Source organism: Caloenas nicobarica, chromosome 11 (assembly GCF_036013445.1).
Source record: "Caloenas nicobarica isolate bCalNic1 chromosome 11, bCalNic1.hap1, whole genome shotgun sequence".
Taxonomy (NCBI): domain Eukaryota; kingdom Metazoa; phylum Chordata; class Aves; order Columbiformes; family Columbidae; genus Caloenas; species Caloenas nicobarica.
The window spans coordinates 22,735,208-22,748,785 of NC_088255.1; the positions used below are offsets into that span (position 1 = coordinate 22,735,208).

General features: G+C 42.0%; 1 protein-coding gene across 2 annotated transcripts in view; it reads left to right on the forward strand.

Moving 5' to 3' along the window:
- Window positions 1–13,578, forward strand: part of IFT122 (intraflagellar transport 122) — a 31,567-nt gene that overhangs the window by 175 nt on the left and 17,814 nt on the right. Inside the window, exons 2-16 of one of the 2 annotated variants that reach the window (XM_065642549.1) lie at window positions 392–458; window positions 1,396–1,480; window positions 2,299–2,377; window positions 3,187–3,263; window positions 3,613–3,679; window positions 4,498–4,644; window positions 5,043–5,204; window positions 6,066–6,141; window positions 6,675–6,866; window positions 7,573–7,711; window positions 8,344–8,546; window positions 8,998–9,135; window positions 9,889–10,053; window positions 10,906–11,103; window positions 12,606–12,746. In XM_065642549.1, the coding sequence (XP_065498621.1) occupies window positions 392–458; window positions 1,396–1,480; window positions 2,299–2,377; window positions 3,187–3,263; window positions 3,613–3,679; window positions 4,498–4,644; window positions 5,043–5,204; window positions 6,066–6,141; window positions 6,675–6,866; window positions 7,573–7,711; window positions 8,344–8,546; window positions 8,998–9,135; window positions 9,889–10,053; window positions 10,906–11,103; window positions 12,606–12,746 (1,936 nt within the window). The remainder of the gene's footprint in view (window positions 1–391; window positions 459–1,395; window positions 1,481–2,298; window positions 2,378–3,186; window positions 3,264–3,612; window positions 3,680–4,497; window positions 4,645–5,042; window positions 5,205–6,065; window positions 6,142–6,674; window positions 6,867–7,572; window positions 7,712–8,343; window positions 8,547–8,997; window positions 9,136–9,888; window positions 10,054–10,905; window positions 11,104–12,605; window positions 12,747–13,578) is intronic. The other variant, XM_065642550.1, reaches the window with a different exon arrangement.

A 13,578-nucleotide genomic window follows, 5' to 3' on the forward strand; every position in this document is an offset into this window, starting at 1 on the left:
GATCCCCGCGCGGAGGGCGGCCCGGGGCAGCTCGTTGAGGCGGCGCTGGGCCCGCCCTGTGCGCAGCGGCCGCTGCCCGGGGCCGCTGCCCGGTGCCCCGGGCCTCCGGGTGCCGGGCCTCCGGTGAAGCGAAGCCTTCCTGGGGGCTGTTTGGCCTTTTGCACGTTCCGCGCAGCCCCGGGCAGCAGCCCGTGTACCGGGGCGGCCCCGCCTCCAGCCGCGCCCGGGGGCCGCGGGCGCCCAGCCCGGTGCTCGGGGCTCCTGGCGGGAGCTGGTCACGGCGGTTCTTTGGGGGTTTCCTCAGGGGCCACCGCTGCTCCGACGCACGCAGTTAGCAGCTTTAGGTATGCGGCATCTTTGACGTTAAAGGGAATGGTTTTTTTTCCTTTAGTATTTATGATCTTGCGTTCAAACCGGATGGGACTCAGTTGGTCATTGCTGCTGGAAATAGACTGCTGGTAGGGAAACTTTTTTTTTTTCATTTTGCATTTATAGCTGTAGGAATATGATTTCTTTCACATTAACTTATGAATATAACCCATCAAAAAGCCTTTTATCTCTGCTAGTCCAGCCTCATCTTTACATACATATTAATGCAGACTAACTGTAAAGTGTTTTGAAGCTTTTTAATGTTTCTTTCCAAGTTTTAAGCTCTGTTTCCAAGAGTAATGAGATTTAAGTCTCTTGTGTCATCTCATCCTCTCGCACCTCACCCGGTGGTTTGGAATCCATTAACCTGCATCCAAACGTAGCTCAGAAGCATGCTGTACAAATACCACCTTGTCACGAGTTTCATGAAAATCTCTGTGAACGGGGGAAAGAAACTCAAATGGATGCTCCCTACTGTTTGAGAAGCTTCAGCTGGAGCGTTTTGCTGTTCGCTGGGTTCACCCGCTCAGGACCGCGCTGCTCGTGGCTCCTGCAAAGCTCCCAGACCGGGCAGGTGTACAAACTGCGGGGATGGAGGGATGGATGGCGAGGCTGTAGAGATGTAGGCTTTATTATTTTATACTTATTTCATTTGTTTTTCACAGAATGGCATATTTAGTGACGGTCCTTTCCAGTAATTTATTAAGTTTTAACATCCAACGCAGGGGAAAGAAGAGAAAGAAGTAAAACAAGCTGCCCAAATGAGCTGTTTGGAAATTTCTTTAGTGCATGTAATTTTCTGACACTGAGTCTTCTTTCATTCCGAGAAGTATCACATCAGGGAAAGCTGCTTTTACACTTTAAAACGTTTTGTCTTGCATGGACTGTATGCTGTGCAAAAAAGCAAACACGAAAGTGTATAATCATGTTGGCCTTCAGTAATTTTATATCCCAGTCCTCACTGGAAGATTTTCTGTCCATTTTCTTTGTTGTATGTTTGTTTTTGTTTTCCCCCTGTTTAAACAGGTGTATGATACTTCTGATGGAACCTTAATTCAGCCTTTGAAAGGACATAAGGACACCGTGTACTGTGTGGCTTACGCTAAAGATGGTAAACATTATTTTGTTAGTCTCGTTCGTGAAGTGCACATCTTCCATTTCTTATTGCCAGTTGATAAATAGAGAAATCAGGGTTGTTTCAGTAACAGGATTTTGAACGTGTGTGACTGCTGGTGTTTTGTTTGTTCATTTTTTCACGGAGGGTTTGAACTCCCGTACAAATGCCACGTGCAGCAGTCCTGTACATTTAGTGTAAGGCCACCTGGTAATCCAAGAGCTGTGGTCCCCACTTTCCTTCTGCTTCACGATGGTTAAGTTTGTATTTGTGGGGTAATGAGAGGAGGTGAGTACCCCAGAGATCCCTCGTCCTGGTGCTCCGCCTGCCTCTGGTTTGTATTCCCACAGCTCCTCTAGACCAAAGCTTCCCAATCTCCTGATCCTTCACACATTTCCATGCTCACTACAGACCTTATTCCGCTTCCAGTCCTGTCATGTCTCCGATTCTCGTTCTGTGGGGACTCAAAGGACTTGCTCTCAAATGCTGCTGTTTCAGTTATAGGTGATACCTATGAAAATGTCCCATTTTTCCCTTGACACTGTTAACACAAATCTCCAGCCTGTGCCTGACAGTGCTGGAAAGGCTGACCCTGCCTCCCGTGGCTGGTTGTCAGCCAGGCGCTCTCTGGAAATGACAAAATAAAGTCGTTGGGGCGTCACGGGGTTGGAGGAACACGGTCGCATCAAGACCTTTGCAGTGTCAGGTGCTTTATCGAGCCTTGTCAAGTTCAAGAACTTCTTGCTCTCTCTTTGAGTATTTGGAGTTAAAGTGCCTCTTGTATGTGTGGGATTTAAATTCTATTTAATTCCTAGGCAAACGTTTTGCATCTGGCTCTGCTGATAAAAGTGTGATAATTTGGACTTCAAAGTTAGAAGGAATTCTGAAATACACGTAAGTGATGCCTTTCAATTCTGTGCCTCAAAAGCGGGCTTTGATTCTGCACTTCTGCTGTCAGAGAGTACGTGCTGTTAGATTTGGAAGAAGGTTGACTAAGGTCAGAGAAGATGCTGGTGAGTGGGGAATAGGGAAGAGGAAAAGAACAGTCAAAGTGTCTGAATGAGGCAGGAAAGCAATTAAAGGCATAAAAGAGTGTGAGAAGTCTAGATAGATCTCTGAATTTAAAGGGCTGTCAGAGAACTGAGGAAAATGTATAGATCGAAAGAAAATGAAACAGAACCTGACTCTGATCTTGTATAATAAAATTAATACCATTCTGGTTCAAAGACCAAATTAAATATAAGATTTTGTACTTTCAGTATATTTCCATCCAGCTTCTGGCTTTGCTTTCCTGTCATCCCTCTTAAACGACATCTTCAGATTCTGTTTCTGAACGTGTGTGTACGTTTATCCCTAGTTAGTATGCACAAACTACTGTACCGCTAAGAGCACTTGTTTTAGCATCTAAACCAAGCACATTTGGTTTGGAATTTGGATAGAGCCTTTAGTCACATTTCAGAAACCACCCTCTACATACATTTTTAGCTAACCTTGATGAAATACAGTGAATGCTGCCACTTAAAAACAATTTTTTTAAGGTTTATTACTGATTTAGTTTACAGTAATTGCAGATTAATTTAGTGTAATATAAACTGATCAAATTATTTCTGGCATCTGGCAAACCTTTCAGCTATCTTGCTGAAAGTCAGCAAAGCGGGCATTTAAGACTGATTTATTGAAATATGATTGTAACTTCGTTCTAGGCATAATGACTCTATACAGTGCGTTTCATACAATCCTCTTACTCATCAGCTGGCGTCCTGCTCTTCCAGTGATTTCGGTAGGTCTTCCTCTAACTTCATTAAGCCAGTGAACTCTGCTGGAGCTGTACAGCTGAGCTGGCTGAGACAGCTACAGCTCTGTGAGATACCGTGACAGCCTGTGAGGTGCCACAGGGTAAAATGTACTACTGTGTGACCATCATTTGTTGGAAAGACTGTGTTATTTAGGTGGATATTTTTCCCCATTTACTGATAAATAATATGCATTTAAACGTTCTTCTAGCAGTGGATGAGACTTTGATCCCTCTAAAGTTCCAGCTGAGTTTTCTGGCAGTATTAGTTTCTAATCTGAACACTGGTAAATGCTTACATGTCATTTATTTTGGCTTTTTGTTTGCTTCAATCAAGGCTTGTGGTCTCCTGAACAGAAGTCAGTCTCTAAAAATAAAACTAGCAGTAAGATTACTTGCTGTAGGTAAGTTCTAAGGTCTTTTTTTTTTTTTTCAATACAAACAATTAAAAATAATATGCAAGCTTTAAAAAAAAAAAGTTCAAGTGAAATAGTTCAACCTATGCAGTGACAGTATGTAGTGGTACAAGAGAGGCTTCTCCCCCCTTTTTTAAAAGCAAAGGGGTTTGGTTTTTATTTGATACTGCTTATAACTGAATTCTTCTGAAAATATTAGAGGGGTGTACTGGTCTTGAGCAAGTGTCTTAATGTCTCACCCCCTCTGTTTATCCATCCTGTGCAATAGCTATAAAATTAAGTTAGAGGAAAAATAATTCTACTTTTTGTTTGTAGAGCTGTTCTCCTGTGTTGTTGGTATTTTCAGCAGGAGATGTTACCATTCTGGGGGAACTGAAGCGAGGGCACATTAATTTGTGCAAAGCCACCATCTAACTGCCCGAGAGACCAGAGTGGGAACCAGGTCTCCTCTGTCCCGCAGCGTGTGGTTTGATCTGATCAGGATTCTAAATGTGGCTTTTGAAACACTCTTGTCTCCTGCCAACACTGTCATCCCTCAAAATGTATCTGCTACTTAGCACATGTTAGGAGTATTGCAAGCAGATGATAGCGTTTTGGTTTTTTTTTTCTGTGTATATTATAAAATATTCTTCTATAGTGCATGCTGTTTCCATGAATGTGGATTTAGACGCATAAACAAACTGTAGGATGACTGGCTGCCTCCCAGCAGTCTATTTCTATCATCCTCACTGGAGTGTGTGTACCATCCTACCTCCCTGCTGCTTGTTTTCAGTAGTTTGCTCTTCGGTGTGTGTGTGTTTTATCAGCTGGACCAACGATGGCCAGTACCTTGCTTTGGGGATGTTCAACGGCATTGTCAGCATCAGGAATAAAAACGGTGACGAGAAAGTTAAAATAGAGCGTACAGGGGGTGCTTCAGCTCCAATATGGTCAATTTGTTGGAATCCATCCAGGTAAATAATTTCACGCTTCCTTTTTTGTCATGCTGAACAGACAATCCTTGCCTTATTGATTGCAGAAAGGCTTGACTTTTATCGCTGCTCAACCAGATTAATGCCATGTATGAATTACCTTTTTTTAAGTGATTATGTATTAGGTTTTGGCTTTGCTGCCAGTCTTTAACTGGATGGAGAAACTGGGAACCAGTTCCACTTATTTCTCAAGAAACATTTCCTTTGTCTGTCGTGTTTGTGCTGTTGGTTGGTTGTTCGTTTGGTGGTTTGTTTGTTTGTTTTGTGGGTGGTGGGGGCTGTGAGTGTCTGTTTGGATTGGGGGAGAGAGGAGATGTTTTTTCACTTCAGTTCAGAGGGAATATTGTCCCAAATATGTGAATAGACACTTGCTATTGCAGTCAGTGGAAGAGTTTTTGGAGCAGAGCAGATGGCGAAGTGGAGTCAGGTCACAGCTGTGTAGAGGAGATACCGGTACTGACATCCAGGCCTGGCGGTAGGCAGGGTAGTGAGGCAGAGAGAGAAGACCCTCAGGAAGAAGTGGCCTCTGAGGATTTCAACTTGTGAGTGAAACTTCAAAGGAACATATGCGTGTGTATATATATATATATATTATCTAGGACAGTAATATACAGAAGGGACCAAGGGCAGACAGTATTATGCAGGGTACAAAATCAGACATTCGCAAATGAGGAAATTCTAGATGAACAGATGCCTGTATGGTCTTAATTAACTCTGCTAGTATGTGTTCGTTATGAGATAGTTCTTAAGTACGTGACAGCACGTTGCTTTTCCCCACGGGTGCCTGCATCACGCATTGAGCAAAGGGATGGCATTTACTAAACAGTTGGATTTCCATTAGTTTTTTTAATTGTTTCCTTTTTGCTCAGTTGCTGGCGGGAAGGTTGATTTGCAGCAGAATGTTCAGATCACCATCTCCCTTGCTAGCAAGGAGCTGTGGAGAAGGAGACTCTCGTGTTTTGCTCCAAGCCGAAGTTCCACACACGCGTGACCTGGAGCCTTCCCTGCTCTGCTGGTCTCACAGCGGCGTTGGGTTTCCCACCTCACACCAGTAACTGCACTTCACTGGTGCTGCTGCCACCAAGACCAGAGTCTGGGCCCACGTGCTTCACCTGTTTCAGGGACCATTGGCGTCACTGTCCCCACTGCTTGTGTTGCTGCACGCGAAGTGACACATCAAGCTCTGCAGCCATTCCTGTAAACGAGACGGATTTTTCTTTTGTGTCCCCAAGCCGTCTTTTCAGTTTTAAATGGCAAGATTTAAATGGCAAGACTGCTGTCCTTTCAGTTTGTGGTTTTAAAAGAGTAGTATGAAGTATATTCTGCTATCTTATTGGCTCTGTTGCTCTAAGAAATGTATTAATAAATTGCTGTAGAATGACTACTTTGTTTGTTTTTGTTAGAGACGAACGCAATGATATTTTAGCTGTGGCAGACTGGGGTCAGAAACTGTCCTTTTACCAGCTGAGCGGCAAGCAGGTACGCTTTACAAAGTGCATTCAAGAGTGGCAGGTCATTTCTGATTCTGTTTTGTGTCCTGTACTCAAAGTTTTTGCATACTAGAGCTTTCTTAGCTACATTAAATGTTCTGTTTTCCCAACCCTTTATGAGTCTGATTTTTTTTTTTAACTGTCTTTTCCTTCAGCTCTTTTTTCTCCCATGGCAACTCAGCTGCTTTCTTACCATTTTTGTGTTAAAGCCCTTACAGCTTCACTGACTTTTGTGACCTGGCTTACTCGTTTGTAGAGGAGATCTTTGTGGTTTTTTTTCAACCAGTTAAAGGGGGTTTTGTGAATTGCTCGTGTTCTGAGTAGAGTGGTTGGGGAGGGATTCTTGGGTGTGTTTTAGAGCTGCCTTTGGGAATCATAATATAATCCGTGGTTCTGGGTATAAAAAGTTGTGCGTGGCCGGAGGGGTGGGAAGAATGGTGTCAGTGATGGCACTTGTTGCCTTGGGAAAACATGAAATGATCCTTTAGTTAATGTTGTTTGGTTTTTTTTTTTCCCTTGTAGATTGGGAAGGACAGAATGCTCAATTTTGACCCTTGCTGTGTTAGCTATTTTACTAAAGGAGAGTATCTTTTACTGGGAGGTTCAGATAAACAAGTTTCCCTCTTCACGAAGGATGGCGTGCGTCTTGGTACCATAGGAGAGCAAAGCAGTTGGGTGTGGACATGCAAAGTTAAGCCAGACTCCAACTATGTGGTGAGTAGGAACATTTTTATGACTTTTTCATAGAGAATTTGTCATATGAGGTAAGACCATAATTTTCAAACTCAGTTGTTCGATCTAAACATTCTTACTGAGGCAGCAGAACCTCAGCAGTGTCTAGTGAGGCCCTAGAACTACCACCAAAATTAAAAATACCCTGCAGGAGTAAAACTTGAGCTGCAAGAAGGCTGTAAATGAGCATTAACAGCTCTTTTCAGATGGTAAGGCATTTGCTGCGTTTTATTAAAATAGAGGAGGGAAGAAAAGAAAAAATGGCAGCTAATTTCTACGTTGACCCAATATAATTCCATGTTGGCAAGAAAACATTGAATTTCTAGCATTACACCTCGTGGAAAATGCCTGCAAGACAACTGTTAGCCAGAAATGCTTCGCTGTGTGTCACTGCACAAATGTGAAGAGATACAGAGAGAATTCAAAACCAAACAACCAACCCACCACCCCCCAAGAAAAAACCCCAAAACCCGACAACATAATCAGACCAAACCCACCCACCATCGTGATGTTGCTCCTCATTTTGGACTGCACTTTTACCACCGCCTAAGTACCAGTGGGCTGTAATTGGTGTCAATCTATACGTTATGCATGAAAAGGAATATAATGTTCATATAAATGCTGTACATTTTGTCGATTCTCACCTACATGAATCGATTAATGGAAATTGTTTTCTTCTTGTGTTCAGGCAGTAGGATGCCAAGATGGAACAATATCCTTTTATCAGTTGATTTTCAGCACTGTTCATGGCCTGTATAAAGATCGCTACGCTTACAGGGACAGCATGACTGATGTTATTGTCCAGCACCTCATCACTGAACAAAAAGGTAATTTCACACTTGCACTCAGGCCAGAGCTTCACTCATTCTGTTTTGGTTTGGTTTTTTAATTAATATCCATCAGAACACTTGGAATATACGCTGCCTGTACCAGACAGGCTGTCACTTTGACAGTAAAACTGCAGAATACCATTTGCAGGAGGAGAGCGCAAACTGGGATTCTGGAGGCTCAGCGCTGACAAGCTTAATGAAAGATGTGGGGATTTGCAAGGACGCTGGGAGGGGCAGAGGCTTTGAAGATAAGGTTTTAATCTGCCAATGAGATAAAAATACTGTACATCATATTTAGCTTTTTTTTTCCCTTACTTGCAGCCTCAGGGGGTGGTGTTTATTTTGTTTCTTCATATCCACTGGCTTTTTGTGGCAAGGGGTCAAAGTGTTGTCCCAGAATGTGCTGTTTACAAATAACAGAGGGTGATAAATTGCGCTGGGGATAGTAGGTTAGGTAGATGCAGAACGACAAACATATCCGAGCAGGAATCTACTTTTAATTTTAGAGATGCTTTAGAAAGATGCAATTTTAATGTATTAATAAGTTTTCTGATTTCTGTATCAATTATTTTCATGTTAGCCTATACTGTATTGGTTTTGTGTTGGTTTTTTTTTTTTTCTCTTTCTAGTCAGAATAAAAGGCAGAGAGCTCGTAAAGAAAATTGCGATCTACAAAAACAGATTAGCAATCCAGATGCCAGAGAAAATCCTGATTTATGAGTTATACTCAGATGACTCTTCAGATATGTATTATCGGGTGAAGGAAAAGATAGTAAAAAAATTTGAATGCAACTTGCTGGTTGTGTGTTCAAATCACATTATTTTATGCCAGGTATGTGCCTTAAAAATCTAGAGTATTCTTGGGGTGCACACAGACCGTGAGGTGCTGTCCCAGCAGCTGGGAGGAGAAGGTTGTGCTGGCAGCCTGGGGCAGTTTCTGCTCGAGGCCCCCGGCGTTGTGCTGCTCAGCAAGAGCTGTGGCACCCACCGCTGCCTCTGCTGCGGTTAAACTGTCTCAGGAGTGAATCTGATCCATTGGCACATCATCCAGGAGACCTTTTGGGTGGGGGTGAACCGCTAGAAAAAGGTGGGGGGTTTTGTTTTCATTTGTTCATAGTATTGGAAAACCTTAAAGAATTCACCCTGTTAAATTGTCTGACTTGATGATTTTTGTATGTAAGAGCAGGCACTCATGCTGCTGTAGGTATAAACACAGCACAGCAAGGACACAGTGGCTTTGTCTTTACCTCCATGCAGTGTTTTGTATGTTGTTGTGTCTTCAGGAGAAAAGGTTACAGTGCCTCTCATTTAGCGGTGTTAAAGAACGAGAGTGGCTGATGGAATCTCTTATTCGTTACATTAAAGTAATTGGAGGACCTCCAGGAAGAGAAGGCCTCTTAGTTGGCCTAAAGAATGGTCAGGTAACACATCATGTCTGTATTGTGTCTTTTCACTGCAAATGAAGTCTGGCTTATGCTCTGAGGAGGAGACCTTAGGAGCAGCATGCTCTTTTACAGCCCGGAGTTTTATCTGACAGGGTCTCATCTTGTGATTAAAACCTGATTTCTTCCATCTTCCACCTTCTCTGGCTGTAAAATTTGTACAAACATGTTTAACTTTGTCTAAAGTCCATAAATTGTTAGGAGCAACTGACAAAAATGGAGTTGTTGGTGAACTGAGAGAACGTTTGTGCTCAGTGGGGATGGAGGTGTACCTGATGACCAGCGGTGGAGGTGTGGGTGTTCTGGAGGTGACGTGGCTTTTCGGTTCACAGGCCAGGGAGCAGCTGAGCGTTTCAGACTGAAGCCTGGAGGTATTGACATGGAGAACAGGAATAGAGAGGGAGTTGAGATCCTTTGTGTCTTCTGTTTCTATGCTCTATATTTTTGTAGTAGTATATTAAGGTAGCTGTTTAACTAGTGGAGCATTAAATCATCCAGGATGTATAGCATGTGTTTTATTTGTATAGGCTTGTAACATAGATTATGTTGTGGAAACAAGTCTTATCAAGACACCTCAAACTGAAAGCATTTCCTTAATTTTAATGACCAGTTTATCTCTGAAAAAAATTGTAGTTTCATGCTTTAAACTGCATTAAAGTGTGTACCCGCTATGCTGCTTCTCGTTTTGGGAACTAGAATGGGTGGGCTGACTTTGGTTTCAAATCTGCCTAGATTCTGAAGATATTTGTCGATAATGCCTTCGCCATCGTGCTGCTGAAGCAGTCCACAGCTGTGCGCTGCCTGGATATGAGTGCGTCCCGAAACAAGCTGGCAGTGGTGGACGAAAACGATACCTGCCTAGTGTATGATATTCACACCAAAGAGTTGTTGTTTCAGGTAAAATTCAAAGTCTTAAAAAAACCTGGGGTGGGGAGGAAGTGCTTTGGAGCACAGAACATACCAATAGTGTTCCTGTTCAGAAATACATATCATTGTCATTTAAGCCATTTTCACATTTTGTAGGATTTAGCTGTGATCTATTTCTCTATCAAAACTACCCTTTTGGAGATGGCAGACAGAGAATTAGAAGGCAGGAGATATATGTGAGCAACAGCTGAATAAAGAGCACTTATACATGTGACCTTTTCAGTTTAATTTAGAGCTCTGTCCTGGTTCCCTTTGAAGCATTACAGTTAATGAGCATTTTGGCTTCATCATTAGTACGAGCCGAATTAAAGCCTAAACTTCTTTGTTCGTCGTGTATTGCTAGACTGTAAAATGAATAATGATAATTCTCTCTTCGTTGGCAGTTTAGCAGTCAGTGTGAGGGTTCACTCATTAACGTTGATGAAACATTTTCAGAGAACGCTGGATAGAAAGTATGAAGTGCTACAAAGACAGGGTCTGTAACTTCCTTTTTGTTACGGGCAGAAAAGTGATCAATAAAATGTGCTAACTAGCTAACAGTGTATTATTGTAGAATTTTATATTATGTGCTACAGTTTAATATGATAGATCATTAGTAAATACAAAAAAAAGGCAATTATAGCTGTTTATTAAGATGTCAAATATGTCCCTATAAATCTGCTTAGGAATAGGCTATGCTTTAGAATATTACAAACATGAATGATAAGAGTGTGTACACACGCAGTCTATAATCGGTCAAACGTTCCAGCTGCAGGATGCATATTTCTTCAGGAAGAAGATGCGATTGTGTGTGTTGTAATCACCAGTTCTCTTGCGCGTTAGGAGCCCAACGCCAACAGCGTGGCCTGGAACACGCAGTGCGAGGACATGCTGTGCTTCTCGGGAGGGGGCTACCTCAACATCAAAGCCAGCAACTTCCCCGTCCATCAGCAGAAACTTCAGGGCTTTGTGGTGGGTTACAACGGCTCCAAGATCTTCTGTCTTCATGTGTTTTCTATGTCAGCTGTTGAAGTTCCACAGGTAATCCTTTAATCTCGTTAAGCGTTGCTTTACATTTCATAAACATCAATGTTTAAGAAGTGAAGAAGCTTTTCTGAGACTTACTCATATTCCATTACCAAAATGATTGCAGTTCACGCTTTCATCATGTTCAAGTTATATTGCATGATCTATTTAATTTTTGTTTATTTGGCATGAATTAATTTAACTTGGGTTTTGCTGTTGTTGATTGTTGTTTCTAATGCTCCCTTTCTACTTGCAAATGCACATCATGTCAGAGCAAAGACGAATCTATGGTCTGGGTGTTACCTCTTCCTGTATTTTTACTGTAGTCTCTCCATGTACTTTTTTTCACATTATAATTTGATTTTTCTACGAGTATATCAAATACTGTCTTATTGTTGCTTCATCTAGATGTGTTTAGACAACATTTAAGCTGTATATTTTAGTCTGAATGTGTAGTACATGTGCAGTCTTTATATTCTAAATTTAGAGATTGCCTTCCACAAAATGATATTTTCTGCCTTATGGGAAGCAACGGAAAAGTCTAAAACAGTCCAAGAAACTAAACAAAAAAAGAGAAAAAAACCCCACAAAAACAAAACAACAACAAAAAACCCACAGAAAACAACCAGCACAAACAATTCAAACAATCTTGATTATGCACCCAAATGTGGGCAGCAAGAGCCACCGAAGAAGGCCGAAATGCCGTTCTTAGCTACCGGAGCCCTGTGCTGCAGCCCAGGCACTGTGCACAGCTGTAATCGGGCTCTGGGATGTCCAGTGGGTTTGACAGTCGTGAGATCGACCAGGCGATAGATTGATAAATCCAACCCAGAAATCAGTCTGCAGACTCTTGGGCTGCACGGGCTGGAGCTGCAGATCCTGAGGCTCAGTCTGTCCGGGTCAGCCCACAGCCCATGGTTTCTCTCTTTAATTCACTTGTAGGGCAGGTCCTCGAGGTCAGTGTCTTCTGGGCTTAATAGTCACGGTCTTGGTAAAAGAGCGTTGTCATGGGGCTCGGCAGGCAGCGTTACTGCCGCGTGGTTCCTCTGCCTGTCGCGTCTGGATATTGCCAGGGAGGCTTCACATCTGGCTGTCGTGCCACTTCTCAGGCTTTTGGCCTTCGAGAACAAACTACCTCTTCCTTTGCCCTGTTTCTGTAGTATTAAAAAAAAATCCAAACCCAAACCAAACAAACCTCATTGGCTCATTGCACATAATATTTAGTGTGTACAATGCTCAAAAGAATTCACATTCTTAACTACTTCCTAATATGCAAGGAACTGAAGATTTCATGATGGATGAGTTTGGAATATAGTTAACCCAGCTTGTCTAAACATACAGTAATAACCATGTCAGAATGTTGTTCTGTCTCTTTTGCAAAAAACATATATTTATTCTCTGTGGAGCTCGTAATGGCTGTGATTCAAATACATTTTTCCCCCAATGTATGTAGAGAATGTTACTAATATATCTGAGTATTATGCTTTCTAATACACTTTTTTAATGGCAATCCTCAGTCTGCACCCATGTATCAATATCTGGAACGCAAAATGTTTAAAGAAGCCTATCAAATAGCGTGTTTGGGAGTGACTGATGCTGACTGGAGAGAACTGGCCATGGAAGCCTTAGAAGGGCTGGAGTTTGAAACGGCTAAAAAGGTAAAGCACTTCTTTACTTATTTAGCAGGAAGCTTGTTTATAGAAAAAGCTTGCTTATAGAAATACATACACATATATATATAGTGTGTGTGTATAATGGATGTTTTATGACAGCTGGAATACATAGTGGTGTTCCTTGGTTACATCTACTAAAGACAAGAAGATAGTATGTTATTCCGTATACCAAAGAAAATGTTGGTTGGTTATATTCTCAATTTTGAGCTGAGGTTTTAAACTGAAATAGAATTTCTCTCTCTAGGTAAATGCTGTGTTCTAAATCGAAGTGTTAAATGCAAAATAAATGGTTTCTTTCATCTGCTGGAAGATGCGCTAGTGAACGTGAGGGCGGTGGAAGGTGGTTGAGCGGTGCAGACACCGCCGGGTGGCAGCAAAGAATGTCTGTGTTCCCTTCCCCAGCGCTACCAACTTCTTTAATGGAACCGCGGCTCAAATGGGGAGGTTTCATATTCTGTGTTATTTACACACTGATGTTCTGTGCAGGCAATGGTGATGGGATGTCATCGGTTTAGTCATTTGCCATCTGGAATGCCTTGGTCTGTAAGTGGGCATATACTGAAGAACAGAGTTTTCTCAGGCATAAAATACTTCTCTGTTTTCTTTCACCACCTTTTCTCCAATAAGAGAGGGTGAACTGAGTTCAGTGTCATGAATATTGTATGAAAGACAAAACATTCTAAAAATACGGAGGGAACGGCCTGTAATGATAGGCATCTTTTAATAACAGATTTTTTTAAAAAAAGGAAATGAAATGCTTTTTTTTTCTTAAGTATAGGCCTCAGAATAATTCCAGTTTCGTAGATGGCTTTATGCA